The sequence below is a fragment of the Lutra lutra genome, chromosome 9 (assembly GCF_902655055.1).
Source record: "Lutra lutra chromosome 9, mLutLut1.2, whole genome shotgun sequence".
Lineage (NCBI taxonomy): Eukaryota > Metazoa > Chordata > Mammalia > Carnivora > Mustelidae > Lutra > Lutra lutra.
This window is the reverse complement of record NC_062286.1, coordinates 51127010-51149572: the sequence shown is the minus strand read 5'-3', so window position 1 is coordinate 51149572 and position 22563 is coordinate 51127010. Positions and strand designations below refer to the sequence as shown.

The following is a 22563-nucleotide window of genomic DNA, read 5'->3' as shown; positions in this document are numbered from 1 at the left end:
TGACTTGACAAGCAGCCTGGGGCCCACAGCAGTCACCAAGGTGGTGCAGAGGCACACAGTGTAGACCAGGTGATGGCAGAGAGGGGAGCCGCAGCTCCTCAGTTTGGGCTCCTCTCTGCACTCTCCACCCACGCTCTGCTGTGCACGTTTCCAAATGCCAATAGCCTAGGTCTTCTGTGGTCTAGTGTGGATCCCCAGAACCAGATCCACAGGAGTCTTCTCAGGGGACTGACCTATGGCTTCCTGAGTACTTGAGCAGGAAGCAGGCTGTATCAGGATCCAAGGTTAGTGGTAGCCTAAGCACGGGTCCTGAAGGACCTTGGTTAAGTCATTTACCCTCTGGGGGGCCTCAGTTTCCTACCCCTCAAAATAAGGGCATGGGACCAGATGAGTAGGAAGGCCCCTCCCGCCCGTGTGCTCTTATTCTAGGACACAGTTGCAACCCTGATAAGAGGCTTTATTGCTAAAAAGTCAGTGAGGGTTTATTAATTCCTCAAACAGCAGCTCCTAGAACCACTCCAGCAAGTGCTGTGAAGCACACTGAGGAGACCCTGGCAAGGGAAGGCTGGAGCCAGGTGGGATGTGACAGGTCACAGGTGGCTCTTGGGCCACTTGGCTTTAGCCCCTTTTGTTCCAGATTCTAGCCAAGAAGCTCTGGGGCCTGACTCTTGCCTCTTCCCATAGCATGAGATGTTTGGGGGCCCTGAGGAAGGGAAGGCCACTGGCGTGGCTTTTAGCATAGCCAAGGCCCAAGCCTTTTTCTTCTACCCAACTCCACCTGTCCCCAAATCCCAAAGAGCAGAATTCCTATGGATTTTCCTTTCCCAGCCCAGAGTTGTTTTAAGGCTGGTATGTGGGACCAACTCTTCTACCAGAACGTCCAGGGTGGTTGCAGCAGCTCAAAGGTGGGGATGCTGGTGACATTGACTGGGATGGAAATGATGGCCCATGGCAGCCCATGCTGTTCCAGGGAGCGGCGGATCATGTAGCTGGGAGGGCATGAAGAGAGGTGATGATGGTCACTTTCTCAGCACCCCATCATGCCCCACTGTCCCCATCACTCTGGGAGTTCTAGAGCCCAAGGACTTGGCCCTCCAACTGAGGCTTGCGGGAAAGGACTGGTGATTGCCCTTGACCTCCCCAAGTCATGGCACCCAGCCTGGTGCTGATACAGCCAGAGATAAGGAGCCCTCACCCATCTCGGCCGAGCAGGAAGAGAGCAGGGATGTCAGCTGTGCGCTGGGTACTGTCCTGGATCATCTCCACGTAGAAGCTGTCATTGTCAACCGCATTGTCAGAGATGATCACTGCCCGCCCGCCGTGCTCCTGCACCACTCGGGTCTTGGAGAGGAAGGAGCAGCCCCTGGAAGAGGTGGTGATGAGACCAAAGGAAAGACAGGGTCCTAGCTAGCCCTCCTCCAGACTGCCACTGCAAGGATGAAAGAAGGACCAGGGAGAATTTTTTTATAAGTGGCCAAAAGGCACGGATCATCTTAAGACATTTCTTAAAGACCATTCAAAATGTGAATTATTTAAGAACAGCTATTTCAGAGCACCACCACCAACACTGATCTCAGAAGCTACCCTATGCCGGGCCCTCCTCTGGTGCCAGCGTCTGTCTGCTCCTTACCCTCTCTCCACCAGAGCGATCTGGTCCTGGATGAAGAAACCGTTGCTGAGCTCTCCGCAGGCCTCCGAAGGTTCTGCAGGGACAAGGTGAATCTGCTCATACCTTGTGTGCTGGAAGACATTTAGATAGGTCAGGGTGAGGAGCCATGCCAGTTCCAAGACCAGGCTGACAGTCCCCTATTGGTTCCTCCCAAAGTGTGAAGGAAACGCAGAGTGGTTTAGGTATGTTGGGCACTGAAGTCTTTTTATTAAATTCTCACAAAGGCTTATTTAGTTGTCCCACTTGACCCTGCCTTTCTATGAGATACGTAGGAGAGTTGGTATGGACCCAGAAAGGGGAAGTAACCTGCCTTAAGTCACATAGTGCAGACAAAACTAGCAGAGCCCTTGGTTTCTCACTATTTCATGTCCCCAAAGAAGACAGCTTGTCCCTGTCTGGTGCTCAAGTCTGTATTACACCTGGGAGGGTAGCTAACTGGAAATCTTTCCTTCCTGCACAGCAGCCCCAGGAGGACAGACCAGGATTCTGCATTCTTCCCTGTCCCAGCACTCAAGTATTGGTTGAAGGGATGAGAGGGTCGCCTTACTTGGGATGGAGATGGAGACAAGATCAGAGACAAAGGGGTCTCCCTGAACTTACAAAGATACCACCAAAGTCCTTGGCAGGTGTGGCTGTGAAGATGTAGCGGATGTCTCCAGGACTCAGCACTTGGAAGTACAAATAATCATGGATGCGTAAACCTGAAAGATAAAAGAGTACGGGTGAGAAGCCTCCAAAGAACAAGCTGGTTCAAGTTCAGATCATGGACCCATTGTCTTCAATGGGGCTGGCTGTAGTCTGGGTTCAGGGGCCCAGCTTTAGCCATGTTGAGGCCTCCTGGTGGGTGAGATGGATGGTCTCTGCCCTGATGCAAAGAAAGTTAGTAACCCCAGACAAATCAGCTGCTGCTGCTTCTGCTGTTGCTGCACAGGGAGAGCCTCTGTGTTCTCTCTCTTGGGATGAATCCATCTTTGCTCTGAAGTGGACCTGAGAGTTTCAAGGTGGAGCTGTGGTAGCCTGAGTATAAAACAATTCTCACTAAAACTTAAAAGTTGACTCTGGTTCCACCGCCATGCCTCTTGTCCAGCCACTGTCCTTTCTTGTCCTCATAGGTCCAACTTCTTAACAGGTCTCTCTGCCTCTGTTCTTGCTCTCTATGGTCTAGTCCCCCAAACAACAGCCATTGGGCTTCTTAAAATATCGTAAAGCAAATATGATGAGGTCACCACGCTTATGGCTCCAGAACCCTTCAACAACTAGCCTTTGTGTTCAAAATAAAATCTAAATCTCAACTGTGGCCTGTAGGGTCCTCTTCCATCTGGCCCTTGGCTGCTACAACCTCATCTACTCCTTCCTGGCCTCCTTTCAGTTTCTTCCCTTCTCTGAGTCTTCTTACAGGCGTTGCCTCTGTGTGGGAGGCTTCCTCCCCTTACCCCTCCCCAGATATGCCTCTTCACCAGGCTCACTCCTACTCATTGGTTAGGTCATAACTGATATGCCACTTCCTAGAGAAACCTTCTGCCCTGTCATTGCTCTCTCCCTATGCCCCTCCAAAATGAGCTTTTTCTCCTTTGACACTTTCAACATAATTTGTAATTATACAGTATTCGTACTGTTTTGTTTAATGTCTGTCTCCTCCACTAAGGCAAGAACCACAGTTTCAGAGCTTAGTTCAATGCTGTATCCACATTATGTAACAGCGGCTGGGATATGTGGGTGCTCAATAAAGGTTGTCGAAGGAGTGAAGAACTATTTTCAGCTCCATTGCACTGAGGAAGAGAATTTTCAGAACAACCAGATTTTTCTGGGGTTTGGGATCTTCTCTTCAGCACCAAAGTTTAATATTTTACCTGGACTTGAATCCCTGGTTCTTCAGCTCAGAGAGATTGAGGAATGTGGAAATGTGGAAGCTGCTTGCCACAGGTCAAGTAGTCAGTCAACAGACTATCAAACCACTACTGTGTGTCAGGGTTAGGACTGACTGTGGCTTTAGCTATCCTTGTCTCCAGGCCAAATCACAGCCACCAGAGAGAGTTCCACTGGCTTGGCATTGGGCTCACAGCTTTTACCCCGGGAGTGGGGACTTCCCATCAGATACAGATACATTCCCAAGAAGCCTTCTTTAAACTCCTCCTCCTTCCCACACATATCTTCGCCTGGCCTTTGCATCTGCTGATCTTTGTAAATCAAGTGTGGGTACACGTATGTGCTCAAGTGTGTGTAGGGTGTATATGTTTATGTGCTCCTTCAGGAGCAAACAGGTTGTGTGTGTACGTGTGTGCCTGTACATGTGAGCCCACGTGTAAGAATGTCCCTGTATGCTCACATACGTATCTCCAGCTTGTACTATCTCTAGCTGGCCCTTGTTCTTTCTCCCGGTCGCCCCTTCAGCCATCTGGGTCGGCGCTACTGGGGGCGTGGAGAGGAGTCCTGCTTCGACGTGGGGAGCTGAGGACTCAGAGTCCAGCCTCAGGCCGCGCCCTGCTCAAGTCGCCGGGGGCCAGCACCCACCCAGTCCAGTCGCCCATCCCCAGACCTGCCCTGCCCCGAACTCGCGGGGTCCCCAAGGTGACCCGTGACTCCCGGCCCGACACGCGAGCGCGCTAGAGGGCCATCCCCGCCCCGCAGCGCAGCCCCGCCCGTTGCCGCTCACCGTGGGCCGCGACGCACGCGGGGAGCCAGAGCACGAGACAACACCAGCCCGCGGCGCCGGGGACCATTTCCAGGGCCCGGCCCGGCGCCGCGCTTCCTCCCGCCGCCCAACCGCGCTAGCTCGCCGGACTTCAGCCTGACAGCTGCTCCGGCCTCCAGCCCCCAGACCCGCTCTTGCTGCTGGTTGGCGGACGGGAACGAGGCCCACGGCTGATTGGCTCTGATGCCTGTTCGTGTAGCTACACTTTCCGCCTCTGCGCCTTAGCCTACTTCCTATTGGTCGAGAGAAGTGGGGCCGAGGGCTGATTGGTCTAAACTCTTAACAGCAACTGCCACCGCCCCCCCCTCACCAACCCGCGCCCTAGCATTTCTTAGTTTGGATTCGGCTCCAGGACAGCGCGGGCTGGTGGGCGGGCCGGGGAGGAAAGCAAACTGGAGGTGGGCAACCCTCTGGACTCGCTTCAGCCGCGGAAAGTCGGGCCCTCAGCGGGTGCGGACTCGGCCGGATCTTCCCTGCGACCGCCTAGCAAGACGACGATTTGCTTCTCCCAACCGTGCTTTCCTCCTCCTCACCCCCTCTTTGGGAAGGCATTCGTCTGGTGCTCAGGTGGTCTTCCGCGACCTCCACTCAGCTCGTCCTCTGCCCAGTTCCTCCAGTGCCTGCGCGCTCTCTGTCGGTAGGCGCTGGGGACCCGGCTTAGTGATCCCCTCCTTCGAGGAGGCTGTGGCCAGCGCAGAGCCAAAAAACGGGCACTGGGGCCAGGTGCCGGGTGCCCATGCCTGCTTTTCTACCACTTAGCCTATAGCTGTGACCTTGGACAACTTTCATAACCTCTCAGCCTCAGTTCCTCCATCTATAAAATGGGCATGATAATAGTACCAACGCGATAGGATTAGAAAGGTTCATGAGCTCTCTCACCAAGTGCATATTTAACGTAAGCCTATCCCACAGCGCTCAATAAATGTTCGTGTTTATTGTATTCCTTGGTCTGGCGTTCGGGGTGAGGGGGGATGGAATGAGGGTTAGCGGGTGACGCAGACCGAACAAGGATTCTACATATTCAAAGAGAAAAGCACAACCCGAATCCGGCGACCCTAGGTAACCAACTCTTCTCACAAGAGCGCCCCAAAAGGCCCAGCCTCTGGCCCTTCTAGCCGTGTCGACTCTGTGGTAACAAAGCCATAGAGTGGCGGAAGTGGCCCGTCCCCTTCCTCTCCCGAGCCAACGGCTTGGCGAAGCTTCTGGGGACTTCTCTGGCGCGGGGGATTGTGGGGTTGCTGGGCCGCCCGGACGCGGAGAAGACGGGAGGCGTAGCAGGCCAGTGAATAAGCTTCCAAAATGATGGTGAGTGGCGTTTCGCCTGTCTGTGGCCATCCGCTGCCATCCGGCCGGTGGGTGGCACCGCCTGACCCGGGTCGGTCCCATAGGGCCCTCGGCTACCTACTGACTCTGTCCTTACGCGGATGCCCTGTCTTCGGCGACCCCGGCCCTCCGCCGCCTGGCTCGGCCCCCGCACGGAACTGGGGCTCTAGGCGAGGCCTTTGTGGGGCTGGAGGGAAGGCTTTGGTTCTGGCCGGCTGCGGACTACAAGTCCCAGGCTGCTTCGGGGCCGCGAGCCCGCTTAGGGGACCGGGTTTTTGGAGCCCCCCACAATTATAAGCTTTGTTAAACGAGTGCGACTTTGAGTGTGCGTGCATACACGGTCGGCGGGTGCCTTGGGAAACGTGAGGTGTAAAAAACGTGTGCTTCCTAGAACGGGCAGCAAGGGGACCTTATGTTGGGCGGAGCGGAGGGGCTCAACTGTGGTTGCTCGCGGATCCCCCAGCCCGCCTGCTGCTGCATACACGGAGACAGACTTGGCTTGTACTTTACCACTCACTCGTTCGTTACTTAAGTAAAAGCATATTTAGTGCCTACTGAATGTCATGTAATGCCAGCTGGTTGTTGGGGCTGCAGCTCCTCAGCCAGGAGAATGGACAGGGCACATGGGGACACTACGGCAGAGGTGGGAAGACCCGGGCTCTGACTCCGACTCCGTTTGTCCTTCTGGACTTGGCATCAGACCAGGCTTTTCTAGTTGGCCATCTAACGCTGGGTCTCCTTTTCTTGAATTAGGGGTGTTGATGAATCCCGGAGGCCCCCTGTAGCCCAGCCCACTTCGGCCCCAGCCCTTTGTGCCATCTCAGAGCCCTAGATGCTTTCCATGGAACCCAAGCCTGCTGCTGTCTCTTGAGTTGCTTTTCAGCAGGGCCAGCTTTTAAGGGGGTGTCTGAGGCAAGACCCTAACTTAGATGCTGCTCCCTGTGGTGCACTTGGCAGTTCATGGACTCGTTTTGGTCTGTCAATCAGAGGAAATCTTCTGTTATGTGCTGGCGTTCTGCGGCCTCTTCCTGTCCTGGTAGACGTCAGATTGACACCTGTGAGGTGTGTGTTCATTCTGTGACTGGATGCCCTGGGAGTCCAGTTGTACCCATGATAGAAGGAACCTAGAATTTATCTGTACTTTTTTCTCCCCTTCATACCTCTAGTACTGCCCTTTTTCAGTCCCTCTCCAGCAGTACCTATTCTTGAAGTCGCCTTCAGGGCTCCGGAGCTACACTGGATGCCTAGGTTTTGTAACTAAGCTGGACCATCTACTAGGTATGTGACTTTGAGCATGTTATTAAATTTCCTGCCCTCAGGGTATTAAGGGAATTCTTTGAGCTGCTACATACAGAGCATCCAGCATGGAGTAAGCACTCAGCAGATCTTAGCTGTTCTGCTAGGTGGTTGGTTTCTTCCCTCCCTGTAATCTGTCCTACTGACAAGACCTTCATCGGAGTTTTGTTTGGCAAGACTCCTTTTGGGATGTGAAACTTCTGTCAAAAATCCTTGCTGTCATGGAATTAGCCCTCGGTAATCAGAAGATAGGTAAAGGGGTGCCTGGCTGGCTCAGTCCATAGAGCATGCAACGCCTAATCTCGGGGTCATGAGTTTAAGCCCCACATTGGAGGTAGAAATTACTTAAATAAATAAAGTTTTTAAAAAAGAGAGAGGTAAAAGGGTGCCATGATAACTCAGTCCTGTGACTTTCAGTACACTAGTAAGGAACATGTGTCCTTGCCTTTGTGGTATTGAGCACTATATGACTTGGCATGTGAACACCTGTTGTTGTTTTACAGAACATTAAGCTTTAATAATAAATAAAAGTTTTTAAGGAGGATGAAGATGAAGGTCTTTAAGCTGAAATTCCAGAACCTTCCACGATACCCTTGGCAGATTACTGGTTCTGCTCTTGTTTCTTTGCTTCAGTAAAAATGAGTGAGATTGAAAAGTAACTTAGGAAAGAAGCTGGACTTTCCATAGCAGTGCGTGTCCTCCAGGAGCTAAAAGAAGAGGACCCATCCTGCTTGACCTGGCTTGGTTCAATCCAGCTCTGCCACCTTTCCCTTCCCTTAGGATTCCTCGTTTATCCAGCCTGCCATTTCTATGGGCCCAGCCTACACAGCATAGGGAACGTGGGGACTGTGTGATCAGCTGCTTCTGAGCCCTCTTTGCTTTGTACTTAAGAATTCTCAGTGGATTTCGTTTCACCACCCTGCCAGTGCTTTTTTTTTTTTTTTTTTTTTTAGATTTTATTTATTTGAGAGAGAGCACGCACACATGAGGGGGTGAGGGTCAGAAGAAGAAGCAGACTCCTTTTTGAGCAGGGAGCCTGATGCAGGACTCGTTCCTGGGACTCCGGGATCATGCCCTGAGCTGAAGGCATTCGCTTAACCAAATGAGCCACCCAGGTGCCCAAGCCAGTGCTATCTTAATTCATGGCTTGTATAAAGTTGAATTTTCAGTATCAAAAGCTGTTGCATATTACTTCATATGTGGCCAAATCTAGGCACTCCACAAATTGAGATGACTATAATCCTTACCTTTGGGAAGCTCATACTTTAAGATGGCTGGTGTTATAAAAATTGTACACAGAGGAAGCAGAAGGAATTATGGGATCCTCTCTTCAGGGTGCCCCTAGTAGCTGCTGTTAAAAAAACATCTTGGAAGAATTGCATTGCTGGCATGGTAAGAAAGTGTTTTGTTTTTTACTTTTTATTTTTTTTATTTTTTTTATTTATTTATTTGTCAGAGAGAGAGAGGGAGAGAGAGCAAGCACAGGCAGACAGAATGGCAGGCAGAGGCAGAGGGAGAAGCAGGTTCCCTGACGAGCAAGGAGCCCGATGTGGGACTCGATCCCAGGACGCTGGGATCATGACCTGAGCCGAAGGCAGCTGCTTAACCAACTGAGCCACCCAGGCGTCCCCTGTTTTTTACTTTTAAAAAATATCTTCACACACAAACACACACTTTATTAAGTAAGCTCTGTAGCCAACACAGGGCTCAAACTTATGACCTGGAGATCAAGAGACACATGCTCTTCCAACTGAGCCAGGGTAGGGGCACCTGGGTGGCTCAGCCAGTTGGCCATCTGACTCTTGGTTCAGCTCAGGTCATGATCTCAGGGACCTGAGACAGTGCCCTGTGTTGGGTTGTGGGCTCAGCACTGAATCTAAATTGTCCCTCTCCCTCTGCTCCCCCTACCCTTGTTTGTGCACTCACTCACTCACAAAATTTACTTTTTCTTTTTTAAAAGATTTTATTTATTTATTTGACAGAAATCACAAGTAGGCAGAGAGGCAGACAGAGAGAGAGAGGGAAGCAGGCTCCCTGCCGAGCAGAGAGCCGGATGAGGGGCTCGATCCCAGGACCCCGGGATCATGACCCAAACCAAAGGCAGAGGTCTTAACCCACTGAGCCACCCAGGCACCCCTATTTTTTATTTTTAATTTTAATTTTAATTTTTTTTTTTAAGATTTTATTTACTATTTGTCAGAGAGGGAGAGAGAGCAAGCACAGGCAGACAGAATGGCAGGCAGAGGCAGAGGGAGAAGCAGGCTCCCTGCCAAGCAAGGAGCCCAATGCGGGACTCGATCCCAGGACGCTGGGATCATGACCTGAGCTGAAGGCAGCTGCTCAACCAACTGAGCCACCCAGGCGTGTCCCTATTTTTTATTTTTTTAAAGATTTTTAAAAATTTGTATATTTGATAGAGACAGCGAGAGAGGGAACACAAGCAGCGGGAGTAGGGGAGGGAGAAGCAGGCTTCCCACTGAGCAGGGAGCCTGATCCGAGGCTCGATCTCAGAACCCTGGGATTATGACCTAAGCAGAAGGCAGATGCCCAACAACTGAGCCACCCAGGCACCCCAAATAGAATCTTTAAAAAAAAAATGGGGCGCCTGGGTGGCTTAGTTAAACGTCTGTCTTTGGCTCAGGTCATGATCCCAGAGTCCAGGATCACAGCCCACGGCACCATCCCCGCTCAGCGGGGAGTCTGCTCCTCCCTCTGCCTGCCCCCCACCCCCAACCCTGTGCTCTCTCTCTCAAATAAATAAGATCTTTAAAGGAAAAAAAAAAAATGTCAGGGTAGCTCTTATAAATAGGCATACAATTTGGAGGTGGAGGTAAGAAAAAGTGTTCATAAGCATTGTTCAGTTATCCTGTTGGAGAAGTGAAAATTTTTTGAAGGTAACAGGAAAAGTTTGAGATGCAAGTTAGTTTTTTGTTTTTTTTTTTTTAAGATTTTATTTATTTATTTGAGAGAGAGACAGTGAGAGAGAGCATGAGCTAGGAGAAGGTCAGAGGGAGAAGCAGACTCCCCATGGAGCTGGGAGCCTGATGTGGGACTCGATCCCGGGACTCCGGGATCATGACCAGAGCCGAAGGCAGTCGTCCAACCAACTGAGCCACCCAGGCGTCCCTGCAAGTTAGTTTTTGATTTGAACTGTAACACTATGCAGGGCAAGGATGAACCAAAGAAGCTTGGGGCTTCCATGAGGAATAATTTAGCAGGACTGAGAGAGGGTAGGGCCTTTGGACGGAATACCTTTTTCCTTACAGAAGTTGTAAGAGGCCTGAAAGAATGCTGAGAGTATAAAGAAGCCATTTCTTGCTGTCAGACCTGGGACACTGGTGAAAGGGAAGGAATTTTCTCTCTGGCCCATGCCTGACCTCAGATTTCGGGGGTTATCTGACAGGTAGTCTTTAAAAAAAAAAAAAAGAAAGAAAAAGTAGTGTATGTGTTTATTAGGAAAACATTGAAACAAAACAGGAAATCCACAATACAAAGCATCAGAACCCTTTTTACTCCCACACTCTTACTCATTACAGCTTCTTGCTCATCTTCCCAGCCCCTTGTATGCATTTACATACTATATCTTGCCTCCTACTTTGTTTCTCTTTATATTTTATGTAGATAAAATGTAAATCGGAACATGCCATTCCTCTGCAATAAGTTTTTCCAGGGCTTCCTTTTGTAGGAATAAAATCCAAACTTCTTACCATGGTCTATATTGAGTATGTGATCTGGCTGTTGCCTGCATCTGCAGCCTTATTCCAGTCTTCCTTCTGCCCACTATCCTCCAGCTGCACTGGCCAGAGGAGTTGGCCTTTATCAGGAATTGCCCAGTGAATATGGAGTCACCCTCATGGGTCACTAGGCTTTCTGATGTGTGAATCCGTGCCTCCTTATTGTTGGGTCAAGATCTCTCTTGTGCTTTCGTTTCCTGCTCAGACTAGGGGTGGACAGGGGCAGTGGCTTTCAGACTTCGTATAGCAATCCATGGTAAGAAGTACATTTTAAGTCATAGCCTAGTAGTACACATACAGCATAACAAGTTTCGAAACAGCACCCTTACTATATTCTGTTTCACAACACAAAATTAAGTCACAAACGCAGAGAAGACTGAGTCTGGTTATGAGCTCCTCTCGGAAGGCACAGGTTTTGATACAAACTCTGGTTTGCTAAGATGAGGAATTACTGTCTGTGCTAACAGTCACTGAAGCAAAGGTCTCTAAGCAAAGTTTTAACATGGGGAAGTATCCCTGTCTTCCCAGAGTTTCTAAGGCAGGTCTCCAAATTAAGCCCCTGTAGGAATAATGACTGTTCTCAAGGCTAGCCTGCAAAATAGATGAAAATTTCTGTGGGGCATTTGATTGGAGACTGGTCACAGGGAAGCCCTATGGAACTGACACTGAGAGATGGAAACATCGTTGTACGAATTAGATTTGTTGTCATTTTGTGAGGCTATCTGTTTCTCTGCCTGGCTCCTTCTGTGCACTCCAGCTAAGCATGGTTAGTAAGCTGCCTGCCTGGGCATCTCCAGGACACCACCTGAAGCTGTTGGTGCCTCGTGTTTTGCATCAGTGCCCCGTCAACTTCTGTAGGATTAAGCCGTAATGCAGATAAGTGGTGGTTTTGCTGGAGGGTGAACACTGAGCTTCTTCCTCCTGTGCTGTGACCTAATTCTTCAACACAGGGGATAGTGTAAGAGTTGAAAAGGCCATGCTTACTCCACTGAGCGCTGGAGAACACAGTATTTGATTTAGACTAAATCATCCTCCTCATACCATTTTTTAGCACACCTGCAGGGTATGCTGTGTTCTTGGCTGTATCTCTGGATATAGGTGCTGGTCAAGGAATCAGCGTGGTGGACAGTGGGAATATAGTTTTTAAAAGCCTTCAGAGGGGCGCCTGGGTGGCTCAGTTAGTTAAGTGTCTGACTCTTAATTTCAGCTCAGGTCATGATCTCAGGGTTATGAGATCGAGCCTTGCGGCTAGCTTGGTCCTCAGCAGGGTGTCTGCTGCTCTCCCTCTACACCCCGTGTGTGTGTGTGTGTGTGTGTGTGTGTGTGTGTGCATGTGCACGTGCTCTCTCTCTCTTGGATCTTTAAAAGGCCTCCATATATTTCTGTGATGGGGGAGATGGAAACATTTATCCTTTCGCCCCTCCTTGAATTTCGTTGCAATAGATGATTGTTAAAAGCAGTCCGTTGTTCTTTCTTCTCCAGCCCACACCAGTTATCCTGTTGAAAGAGGGGACTGATAGCTCCCAAGGCATCCCCCAGCTTGTAAGTAACATCAGTGCCTGCCAGGTGATTGCGGAGGCTGTACGAACCACCCTGGGCCCTCGTGGCATGGACAAGCTAATCGTAGATGGCCGAGGTGAGTCTGCAGGGTTCCTCAGGCCAGGGCACAGGAGAGGACACTCCTGGGGAGTGTTCGGGGTAGCAGAGTTTGGCCTCACAAATGCCACTGCTTTTAAGATCTCTGATGGCTTGCTGTGAAACAGTTCCATTTCGTACTTTGTCCTGAATGCTAGATAAATCTTAGGGGTATATATGGGAGAAGTTGGTCTCAGGAACCTGTTGCTTCTTGGGAAGAGGCAGCCTGGAAACGTGAAATAGAACCATCTGAGTTGCCTTTGGTCGTTCCACTGTATCATGTCACCAAAACAGAATTTCCCCTCATGTTTTAGTGTCTTAGCTGACATGGGAGGTAGTAGGGTATTAACTGTGTCAAGAATATCTAAACAGTTTCTCATTCTCATTTGAAGTAATATTTTCTACATTCAGTTTGAGGTGTGCAAAGTGCAGTTCGGAGAAAATCAGGAGCTCATGGTCTTTCAGAAGCTTGTGATTTCAGGTGCTTTGTGCACAGAGCTAAAGTCTGTAAAAAGATCAGTTCATAGATGCCACGATCTTCTCTGTTCCATCCCAGTAAAGTGTGTGTGGGCTCCCAAGTCCAATTGGGAAAAGGGTCTTTAAATTTTTACTTTCTGTTTTTCTTTTTAAGGCAAAGCAACAATTTCTAATGATGGGGCCACAATTCTGAAACTCCTTGATGTTGTCCATCCTGCAGCAAAGACTCTAGTGGACATTGCCAAATCCCAAGATGCTGAGGTGGGGAAATCAAGCATATGTGTTTAAGTAAAGGTTGAAATGCACGGCTGCTTGTTCTTTTGCTTTTCTCGCATAAAGTTTTTTTTTTTTTTTTTTAATTTTAACTCTGAAATTATGATTTCACAAGTAGTACATACTTATAAAATGTTTAGATGGTATTGACAGTCTTTTAAAATTTATACTCTTTCACTGCATGTAGCTGAGATCTTAGGACCAGGGCCATATACTGTCATGCATATCCGTGACCTTGTAAATAATTTAATCTCTCTACCCCTGCAACAAATAATATATGTTAATTTTTTAAAAAAGCAAAAAGAAACAGGCGAAAATAATTTTAGTATATTTAGCTTAAAAAAAATCTCTCAGGGCGCCTGGGTGGCTCAGTGGGTTAAAGCCTCTGCCTTCGGCTCAGGTCATGATCCCGGGGTCCTGGAATCCAGCCCCACATCGGGCTCTCCGCTTAGTGGGGAGCCTGCTTCCCTTCCTCTCTCTGCCTGCCTCTCTGCCTACTTGTGATCTCTGCCTGTCAAATAAATAAATAAAATTTAAAAAAAAACAAAACTCTCACATGTTAGTCACCTTATAAGATGGGGCTGGAACTCTAAGGTTTCCAGTTTACCTGCTGTTGTTTTTCCATGCTGGTAAAATACAGATAACATAAAGTTTGCCACTTCAGCCATTTTCAAGTGTATGAAATTACAACATTAACCAGTGTTTTTTTCTAACTCTGGGCACTGGGGTGGCTCAGTCCCCTAAGCCTCTGCCTTTGGCTTAAGTCATGATCCCAGGGTCATGAGATGGAGCCCCAAGTCAATCTCCTTGCTCAGTGGGGATCCTGTTTTTCCCTCTCCCTCTGCCTGAGGCTCCCCTTGGTTGTGCTCTTTTTCTCGCTACATCTCTCTGTGTGTCTGCCAAATAAATAAACAAAATCTTTACAAAAAAAAAAAAAATCTAACACTAGAATCTTGATAATAACTGTTGAGAGGAAACAGGCTTGCATTTTAGAGTATCACAGATAGGTTCTAAAGTTATATAAAAAGGTTTATTGAGACCCAGTAGCCTATAAAACAGTATAACTTGTAAAAATTAAAGTGAGAATAATCTGAATTTGACCTGTTACTATCTCCAACAAGGGACTAATAACCTTTCTGGCCAGGAGTTTGGCCACTTAAACCCTTTACCCCAGTACCACTTCTTCCCCCTTGGAGATCCCTCACATTACACAATGGACATAAGTGAGTTGAAAGTGAATTTCTGCCAAATCAGATGTGAACTGGTTTTAGCTTTTATTCTTTTTCTCATTCATTAAAAATAGGGTGTGGATCCCATTGTAGAAATTGACTATGTTAGACAGGTTAGCAGATTTGTTACCTGCTTATTCCAAACAGTGTATAAAATGTAAAGGACTTTTGGCCTTTCCTGGAAGGTTTGTTTTAGTGGGATTTGGCGGAAATGATCTTTTTGGAAACTTCTGTAGTCCTTCATATTCCTTAAAGAATGTTTGTGTCCTGTCTCTTGCTGCCATGGTTACCTGAGACACAGAAGCGTTGTAAGTGTGACTGGGCCTATCTTGTTCATCATGCCTGTGTGTAATATATAAGTTCTTGGTTAATCTGCTTATGTGACTTCATACCCTGAGGAACTTTGATTGTCCAAATCAGCTCTCTTTGGAGAATGGGCCTGGCTGGGGAATTAATTTTGTAGCCCAGAGCCTTTTGATGGGATGGATACCTAACTGCCATCACCTGTGCTTTCAGGAAAAAACATTTTACACCCATTTAAACAGTCCCAGTTTAAATGGGTAGGTTGCCTAAAAATGGAGTTTCAGGGTTTATCTCTAAACATGAGAAAACGTGAATTTCCTGTCATCTGCTTCCAGGTCGGTGATGGTACCACCTCTGTGACCCTGCTGGCTGCTGAGTTTCTGAAGCAAGTAAAACCCTATGTGGAGGAAGGTTTGCACCCACAGATCATCATCCGAGCTTTCCGCACTGCCACCCAGTTGGTATGGGAATATTGGCTACCCTGGCCATGTGCTTGGGTACCTTCATGTTTTTCTTAGGATAATACCTTTAGTGGTGTATAGAGAGGCTGGTGACAGGGTTCCTTGGACTTTTTCTGACTTCTCCCTACAAATTTCAGATCTGCCATTCAGTAGCTATTTCTTCAAGCTTCAGGTTTCCTGATGGACTCAGTAAGTGAGAGCTGGGGTTTTTTGGATTTTTATCAAGTTCCTCATGGCACACATGTCAGGACCCTGCTTTTGTTGATCTTTGACCTTCATTCTGTGATCTTGGGCAAGTCAGTCCTTCTAGGCTTTACTTTTTCCCTTTACTCTCTCTCTTTCAGGGGCACCTGGGTGCCTTGTTGGTTAAGTGTCCAACTTGTGGTTTCGGCTCAGGGTCATGGGATGAAGCACCAGCTCAGGCTCCACGCTCAGTGGGGTCCACTTGAGATTCTCTCCCCCCACCCCCCAAAGTTATTTACTGTCTGTTTCGGGTTGGTAACATTAAAATGAGATCATACATGAGAAGTGCTTTTGAAAAGATACTAAGTTTAACATACAAACGTATTATATATCTGATAAATAAAGCGCTGGAAGACGTCCTGGGTGTTTTTCATAAGCCAGAAGGTTTGGCCCAATCTAGCATCCTAGCTTGTTTCCCTCAACTAATTTAGTGTATTCTTTGCATATTCAGAGTTAAATTCTAGAAATACCTTGGTTTTTCAGAACTATACCTATGCCATACCTATGCCTAGACCTATTTGTCACTGGGAGTTTTCTAAACTGTAGAGACCTTTGTTTCAGGCAGCTATAGGACTTGGAAGTGTTGTTCCAGCTGCAGAGTGGGAATGTTTAAGAATTGGGAGTAAACAGATTAGAGAGTGGCAGGATGGTCTGGGACCCACCTCTCCAGGTTGCCTTTGGCGCCAGGGACTCACTCGGCTTCTGTTGTTGGCAGGCAGTTAACAAGATCAAAGAGATTGCTGTGACCGTGAAGAAGGAAGATAAAGTGTAAGTTTTTGGTGGGCTTTGTCAGAACCTTGACTTTCTGTGGCTGAATTGGATATAGAGGTGTGTTGCCACCCTATATGGGCCCGGGGCTATTTGGCTCTTGCCAGATCTTTGACTGTATGCCAGCTTACACAGCACAGAAGGGGCTGTATGCTGGAGTTTTAAAGCTGTCCCACGCGAGGTCTCTGGCTGTGGTCACCATCTGTCAGTGGTAATCTGTCCTAAAGATGCGGAAGATGAAGGTGGTGTGGGCTGAGTTTAGACACCAGAACAGACCCCCTGTCCACACTGCAGTAGACTCAAGATTAGAGCCTGACACAGGTCCCACCCATCCTTGTGTCCCAGGGAGCAGAGGAAGCTGCTGGAGAAGTGTGCCATGACCGCCCTGAGCTCCAAGCTGATTTCCCAGCAGAAAGCCTTCTTCGCCAAGATGGTGGTGGATGCAGTGATGATGCTCGACGATTTGTTGCAGCTTAAGATGATTGGAATCAAGAAGGTGCAAGGTGGTGCCCTGGAGGTAAGCCTGCCACAGCCCCCCGGGAGGCTCCTGCCTTCACACGGACTCTGCAGACGGGTCGGTGCAGGAGGTGAGCACACCGTACAGGTGCTGAGAGAATGTGTGTTGGGCTGGAAGTCAGACTAGAGTTGTGGTCCCCATGCTGTCACTACAGCCTATGACTGTACATACTTTATGGACCTGTATTTACTTGTCAGCAGAAGAGCAGATTGAACTCGATTTTTAGAATCTCTGTGTGATGCAGGAGGGGGTAGCCATAGCTCCATCTGATAAATTATTTAGGACCCTCCCGGCAAATAAATCTGAGAAGTGCTTCTCAGTCCACTCTATTTCAAGGGACACACCTTTTTTTTTTTTTTTTTTTAAGATTTTATTTATTTATTTGACAGATCACAAGTAGGCAGAGAGGCGGGCAGAGAGAGAGGAGAAAGGCTCCCTGTGGAGGAGCAGAGAGCCCAATGCGGGGCTCGATCCTGGGACCCTGGGATTATGACCTGAGCCGAAGGCAGAGGCTTGAACCCACTGAGCCACCCAGGTTCCCCTCTGCCTAGCCAGCTTGATTGAGCTCAGGCATCACCCCTTTAAGATGCTGTGGATTTGAGTGGTGCACACGTGTTCACTGTTAGGCAATGGTATTAGAGATTAGCACTGACAGAGAACATGGAGGTCTTTGAGCTGAATATACCCTTTTTTATTGAGTGGGAAATAACTTGGTCCCTTAATAAGAGAGATCCGGGATTTGAACCCAAGTCTTTGGATAATGCTGAAGTTCGTCCCAAGGGCAGCATGCTTTTTTACTATTCCCTACTATTAAATCCAACCCACAGGAAGCTCAAGTTCTGAGGGACTGAAATGTAGGAAGCTACAGTTGTAGCTAGGGAACTGTACAGGAGTTTTCTGACCCTTCTGGCTTCATCTCCTGGGAAGAGGACGCACCTAGCTTACCGCACAGAGGTCATAGTGTGTGTGCACACACGCAGGACAGGTAGAGGGGGTGTGGGGAGGCATGTCCGGTAGAAAACTGGGAGGGAGTTGAGTTGGGATTGAAGGGGAAGGCATTGGGAAGCCTGTACCTTATTCATAAATTCCTGGTCCCTTGTCTGGCACTGGAGGTATACATTCGGCATTATCCCTTGGCTCCCGCTTTGGAGTCCGTCTTAGAGGAGAGCCCAAATGGCCTTTACCATGCTTAGTCTCTGTAAGCTGAATGATTGATTTTCTTGATACTGAAGGGACAGCCAAAATATGTTTTGTATTTTTCCCAGGTTTTATGAAAATGAAAAGGCTTTGTTGTAACAGTGATATAAAGACATGGTCAGGGTGCCTGGTGGCTCAGTGAGTTAAGCCTCTGCCTTCGTCCCAGGTCATGATCTCAGGGTCATGGGATTGAGCCCCGCATTGGGCTGTCTGCTTGGCAGGGAACCTGCTTCCCCACCTCTCTCTGCCTGCCTCTCTGCCTAGTTGTGATCTCTCTCTGTCAAATAAATAAAATCTTAAAAAAAAAAAAATGAAGACATGGTTAACTCTTTCAGGTTCACAGGAATAGACATATCTTAGCCTAGTACACCACTAGCTTGATTTCATTTCATGCCAGTACTGAACTGTTGACTGTTTTGTTATTTTCAAACAGGAGTCCCAGCTGGTAGCTGGCGTCGCGTTCAAGAAGACCTTCTCTTATGCTGGGTTTGAAATGCAACCCAAAAAGTACAATAATCCAATGATCGCCCTTTTAAATGTTGAGCTTGAGCTGAAAGCTGAGAAAGATAATGCTGAAATCAGAGTCCACACCGTTGAGGTAGGCCCCACCAGCTGGCAGTGGCCAGGGAACGGTCAGCTTTCTGGGCCAAAGCCTTGGTCTTTGTGGACATCTTGGGCCCAGCTCTGTTTCTCAGGCTCCCTATGGACCCCGTTCCCCTCCTGGCCCCCTGAATATGTTGATGTCCAAGTACTAGGCCCATTTTTTTTCCCACTCTGCTCCCTGAGTGACCTGACGTGAGGGGATTTGGGTAGGTAAAAACTGCTGAAATAATTCTCTGGCCCCTGAGACGGGACTAGCAGGGCCTTACACCTATACACCGAGCCCAGGTTTTTGAGTCCTCTTATTTGAGCAGATGAAGGCCCTTATGCACTGGGTCCCACACTGTAGGGACAGGTGTGCTCCCATGACCAGTGATACCAAGGCTGTCTCTGGAGGTAGCAGTGTTCGCAGCTATAAGCAGGTGCTGTTAGGTAACGTGCCCCCAACACGGAATGGCCTCTGGGGGAAGGGGTCATATCACTGGGAACTCCGTGGGTACAGCTTCTCAGAAGGAATCTAGATCTGTGAGGCTAAACTATTTCTTAACACCTTGGCATGCCAGCTCTGGAGGAACTCCCAGTCCTGGGGTTATTTTCTGTTTTGGCATTTAAAAGTTTTAGGTGGTTCCTAAGTTACCATATAGGGTCCTTGTTTAGTTGGACTGAGGAGGGGCTCTTCTGGTTACCCTTGTTAATTCCCAGATAAATCAGCATAATTTACTTTGGGGGGTATACTTAAGCCTACCATATATGCTGATCTCCCCCCAAAAGCATCCTCATCCTTTTCTGGGTCTCTTAAGGATTATCAGGCAATTGTCGATGCCGAATGGAACATTCTCTATGACAAGTTAGAGAGGATCCATCATTCTGGAGCGAAGGTCGTCTTGTCCAAACTCCCCATTGGGGATGTGGCCACCCAGTACTTTGCTGACAGGGACATGTTCTGTGCTGGCCGAGTACCGGAGGAGGATCTGAAGAGGACAATGATGGTAACCAAATGTTCGAGTGCTGCTTCTTGGCCTCTGTGGCCCTGGAGGAATTTTCATTTACTCCTGGTGTGCTGGAGTGCGCTGTCAGGTTGGCACATGATTCTAGGCCTTTCTTCACTTTTTTTGGCCTAGAAGCACTCCAGTCCCCATGTGCACATGCTCGGTATAACCGAAACAAGTCAGGAAATCTAGTTTGTGTGGGAACCTAGTAGTAACGCTATGATCAGCTAGAGAAACTCAAGTATTGGTGTTTCCAGCCAGATTTCCTCCCTTTTTTTTTTATTTTTTTTGAGCATTTCACCAAAGATATGCTAGGTCTAAAGCACCGATCCTAACTAGTTGTTGGGCCCAGGGCACGCTAGTTTGGGGGAGTGGGTTTTGGCTGAAGTAAAGGGTCCCCATCTCCTTTTAACTAGGCCTGCTTGCCTGCCATGTGTCTTCGTTCTGTTTTATTTTCTCCTCTTTCGGGGGGTAAGGGTAAGAGTGGGTTATCCAGGGCAGGAGGCTCTGGGGCACTGGTATAGCGTTTAGCATGGGAAATGGCTTTTCAGGCTGGGTGGCAGGAAGCTGTCTTCTGGCTTCACGGGAGCCTTAACTGCCAGGTGGTCTTACTTTCCTGTGCTCCTCAGGCCTGTGGAGGCTCCATCCAAACCAGTGTGAATGCTCTGTCATCAGACGTGCTAGGCCGCTGCCAAGTCTTTGAAGAGACCCAGATTGGCGGCGAGAGGTAAGCCATAGGCCTGGGCTGCCTGTTGGCGGAGGTCACGGGACCTGCCCGGGTCTGGCCTTCTGCCTTCTTCTGGGATGTGCATGTGCTCCTCTTTTTTGAAGTCTCACCTTTTGGGGCATAAAGAACTCGGATATGAAGTATATCGAGAGGGGGGGGAGGTCAAGTTGGGTCTAAGGTCTGACTCCGCAGTGCCCCAGGGTTACAGCCCCAAATTTTGCCCGGAACATGTCTACAAGAGTGGGATTGGAAAACCCTAGTGAGGAACAAAAGAGCAGCTACTGAGTGTTGGGAGGATGTGGTGAGGTCAGACATAGCAGGCTGGCGGCAGAAATTAACGTGTATGATTTGATCCTGGGTGTAGGTACAATTTCTTCACTGGCTGCCCCAAGGCCAAGACTTGCACTATCATCCTTCGTGGCGGTGCTGAGCAGTTTATGGAGGAGACGGAGCGGTCCCTGCACGACGCCATCATGATTGTCAGGAGGGCCATCAAGGTACTAGGCTGGGAGTGTCCTGCCCGCACAGCCTGCTCTGCCTCCTCAGCTGATGAGACCCTGGATTGTGTGGTGATTTCTTCCCTGTATAACCTGTCCTTCCCTGAGTGGTCTCTTGGCCCTCAGTTGCCTCACAAGTCATAGAGAAACAGCCTCAGTCTCTCAGAATAGATGATACTGTCTTAAAGGCTGTGACTTGTGAGCCATCCGTGAAGCTGCTGTTATCAGCCATCCCAACGATTGTACCGGTGCCCTCAAACTACGCGGTGACCCTGAAGATGGTCAGAAACGAGAAGGTTCACCGGATTGCAGTTGGGATGTGCTAGAAAAGAGCCGCATCTAGGTTTCCTCGGGTTTGGGATGTGGGAGGAATGAGGAACCACTCCCCTCCCTTTCGGAGCTAGAGGGCCTGCTGACTGGCTAGTCTAGCTTGGCTGTGGCTGGAGTTCGGACCAGGGGCCTATTAGCATTGAGAGGTGGGTCTGGTCTCTGCAGAACGATTCAGTGGTGGCTGGCGGCGGGGCCATTGAGATGGAGCTCTCCAAGTACCTGCGGGATTACTCAAGGACCATTCCGGGAAAACAGCAGCTGTTGATCGGGGCATATGCCAAGGCCTTGGAAATTATCCCACGCCAGCTGTGTGACAATGCTGGCTTTGATGCCACAAACATCCTCAACAAGCTGCGGGCTCGGCATGCCCAGGTGGGTCCTTTTCCCTTGGGTCCAGGGATTGGGTGCATGGACCTCAATTTGGAGCGTGTGCCGTGCCTACTCAGGCTCTGCATGCTGGGCCCCAGGGACAGGGCTGGAACCGGACCCGGTACCAGCTCACTGTGTCTCTGAGGGCAGAGAGAGCCGAGGTGCCATCAGAGGAACCAGGGGGACCCTGCCGCCTCCTCCCCAGAAGCACACGTTGACCACATATATGGGGCTTCCCAGGGTGGTGGTAAACATGCCGGAGCCCCATAACTAGCAGTCCAGCCACGGCTCTCCTGCCTCTAAGTTGTGATCTCCCAGAGAGCTTATTGGGTTCATCCGCTGTTTGGCAGATACTTGTTGAGAGGTGTTAAGTGCTGGGCACTATGACAGCAGCACTCAGTGAGTGGCCTTGCTTCTGACTTGCCTGAGGGCTTGAAGCAAACATTCACTTCTCTGCATCTCCATATCCTCATCTGAAATGGGGACTAATGGAAGCAGTGAGCCAAGTAAGGGGGGGGGGGGCTGGGGAGTGTTCCTCTTGAGAAATACACAGCCCCCAGGGTGACCTGAGGATGGGACCTCCCCAAAACACAGCATGTTGCCCAGAAGAGGTCCTAGAGCTCTTGTGTGAGCAGCTTGTTTAGGGTTTGAAGGGGGTGGGCGTTAGGGGCATGGGTGGGTAGACATGCACACCCAGCTTCCTGGGGTGACGCCAGGCAGATGCCATCTTCCTTGGGGAAATTCGGGCAAGTTCAGAGAGAATGAGGTTTTCTAACACCCAGAAGCTTTTGGAGGATATGTGGGAGGAAATTTGAGAGCAGTTGCCTATTACCTCCTCTCTTTTCCTGTTCTTTCAGGGGGGCATGTGGTATGGAGTGGACATCAATAACGAGGACATCGCTGACAACTTCGAGGCCTTCGTGTGGGAGCCAGCCATGGTGCGCATCAACGCCCTGACCGCAGCATCTGAGGCCGCCTGCCTTATTGTGTCGGTAGACGAAACCATCAAAAACCCTCGCTCAACAGTGGACGCTCCCCCAGCAGCTGGCCGGGGCCGGGGCCGGGGCCGCCCACATTGAGAGGCACCCTGCCCCTCTCGCGGGGGGCTGGCAGGCTGGCTGCAGGGTGTGCTTACTCTGTCTTGGTCAGTTGGTATCACGAAAGGGTAGTCATTGGTCCACTCTGTTCTCACTGGAGGTTATTTAAATAAACTTAAGACTTAGAATTCACTTTA

The 22563-nt window shown here is 49.3% G+C and overlaps 2 protein-coding genes across 3 annotated transcripts; one reads left to right on the top strand and one right to left on the bottom strand.

Moving 5' to 3' along the window:
- Nucleotides 1-436: 436 nt before the first annotated feature.
- On the bottom strand, nt 437-4495 carry PRADC1 (protease associated domain containing 1). Its single transcript, XM_047744006.1, has 5 exons — nt 4323-4495; nt 2270-2370; nt 1631-1740; nt 1196-1363; nt 437-989 (listed from the first exon to the last, which is right to left on the bottom strand). Exons 1-5 carry the CDS (start codon nt 4387-4389, stop codon nt 869-871), a joined length of 567 nt encoding a protein of 188 aa, XP_047599962.1. The 5' UTR covers nt 4390-4495; the 3' UTR covers nt 437-868.
- A 1014-nt stretch (nt 4496-5509) lies between these two features.
- On the top strand, nt 5510-22563 carry CCT7 (chaperonin containing TCP1 subunit 7). Of its 2 annotated transcripts, XM_047744003.1 has the most exons (12): nt 5510-5666; nt 12197-12350; nt 12981-13087; nt 14967-15092; nt 16051-16103; nt 16449-16620; nt 18251-18415; nt 19218-19406; nt 20036-20133; nt 20498-20630; nt 21126-21332; nt 22187-22563. In XM_047744003.1, the coding sequence occupies exons 1-12, from the start codon at nt 5661-5663 to the stop codon at nt 22406-22408; spliced, it is 1632 nt and encodes a 543-aa protein (XP_047599959.1). In that variant the 5' UTR covers nt 5510-5660; the 3' UTR covers nt 22409-22563. The 2 variants fall into 2 exon arrangements, with proteins under 2 accessions (XP_047599959.1, XP_047599960.1); XM_047744004.1 differs by lacking the exons at nt 5510-5666; nt 12197-12350; nt 12981-13087; nt 16051-16103 and having other exon boundaries at nt 15031-15092.

Bases quoted from the DNA above. Each gene is read 5' to 3' on its own strand.
- PRADC1 (XM_047744006.1), bottom strand. From the start codon at position 4,389: ATGGTCCCCGGCGCCGCGGGCTGGTGTTGTCTCGTGCTCTGGCTCCCC. The intron at 1,364-1,630 runs GTAAGGAGCAGA...CACCTCTTCCAG, and splicing joins ATCGCTCTGGTGGAGAGAGG to GGGCTGCTCCTTCCTCTCCA. The intron at 990-1,195 runs GTGAGGGCTCCT...ATGCCCTCCCAG, and splicing joins TTCCTGCTCGGCCGAGATGG to CTACATGATCCGCCGCTCCC.
- CCT7 (XM_047744003.1), top strand. The intron at 19,407-20,035 runs GTAACCAAATGT...TGTGCTCCTCAG, and splicing joins ATCTGAAGAGGACAATGATG to GCCTGTGGAGGCTCCATCCA. The intron at 20,134-20,497 runs GTAAGCCATAGG...TCCTGGGTGTAG, and splicing joins ACCCAGATTGGCGGCGAGAG to GTACAATTTCTTCACTGGCT.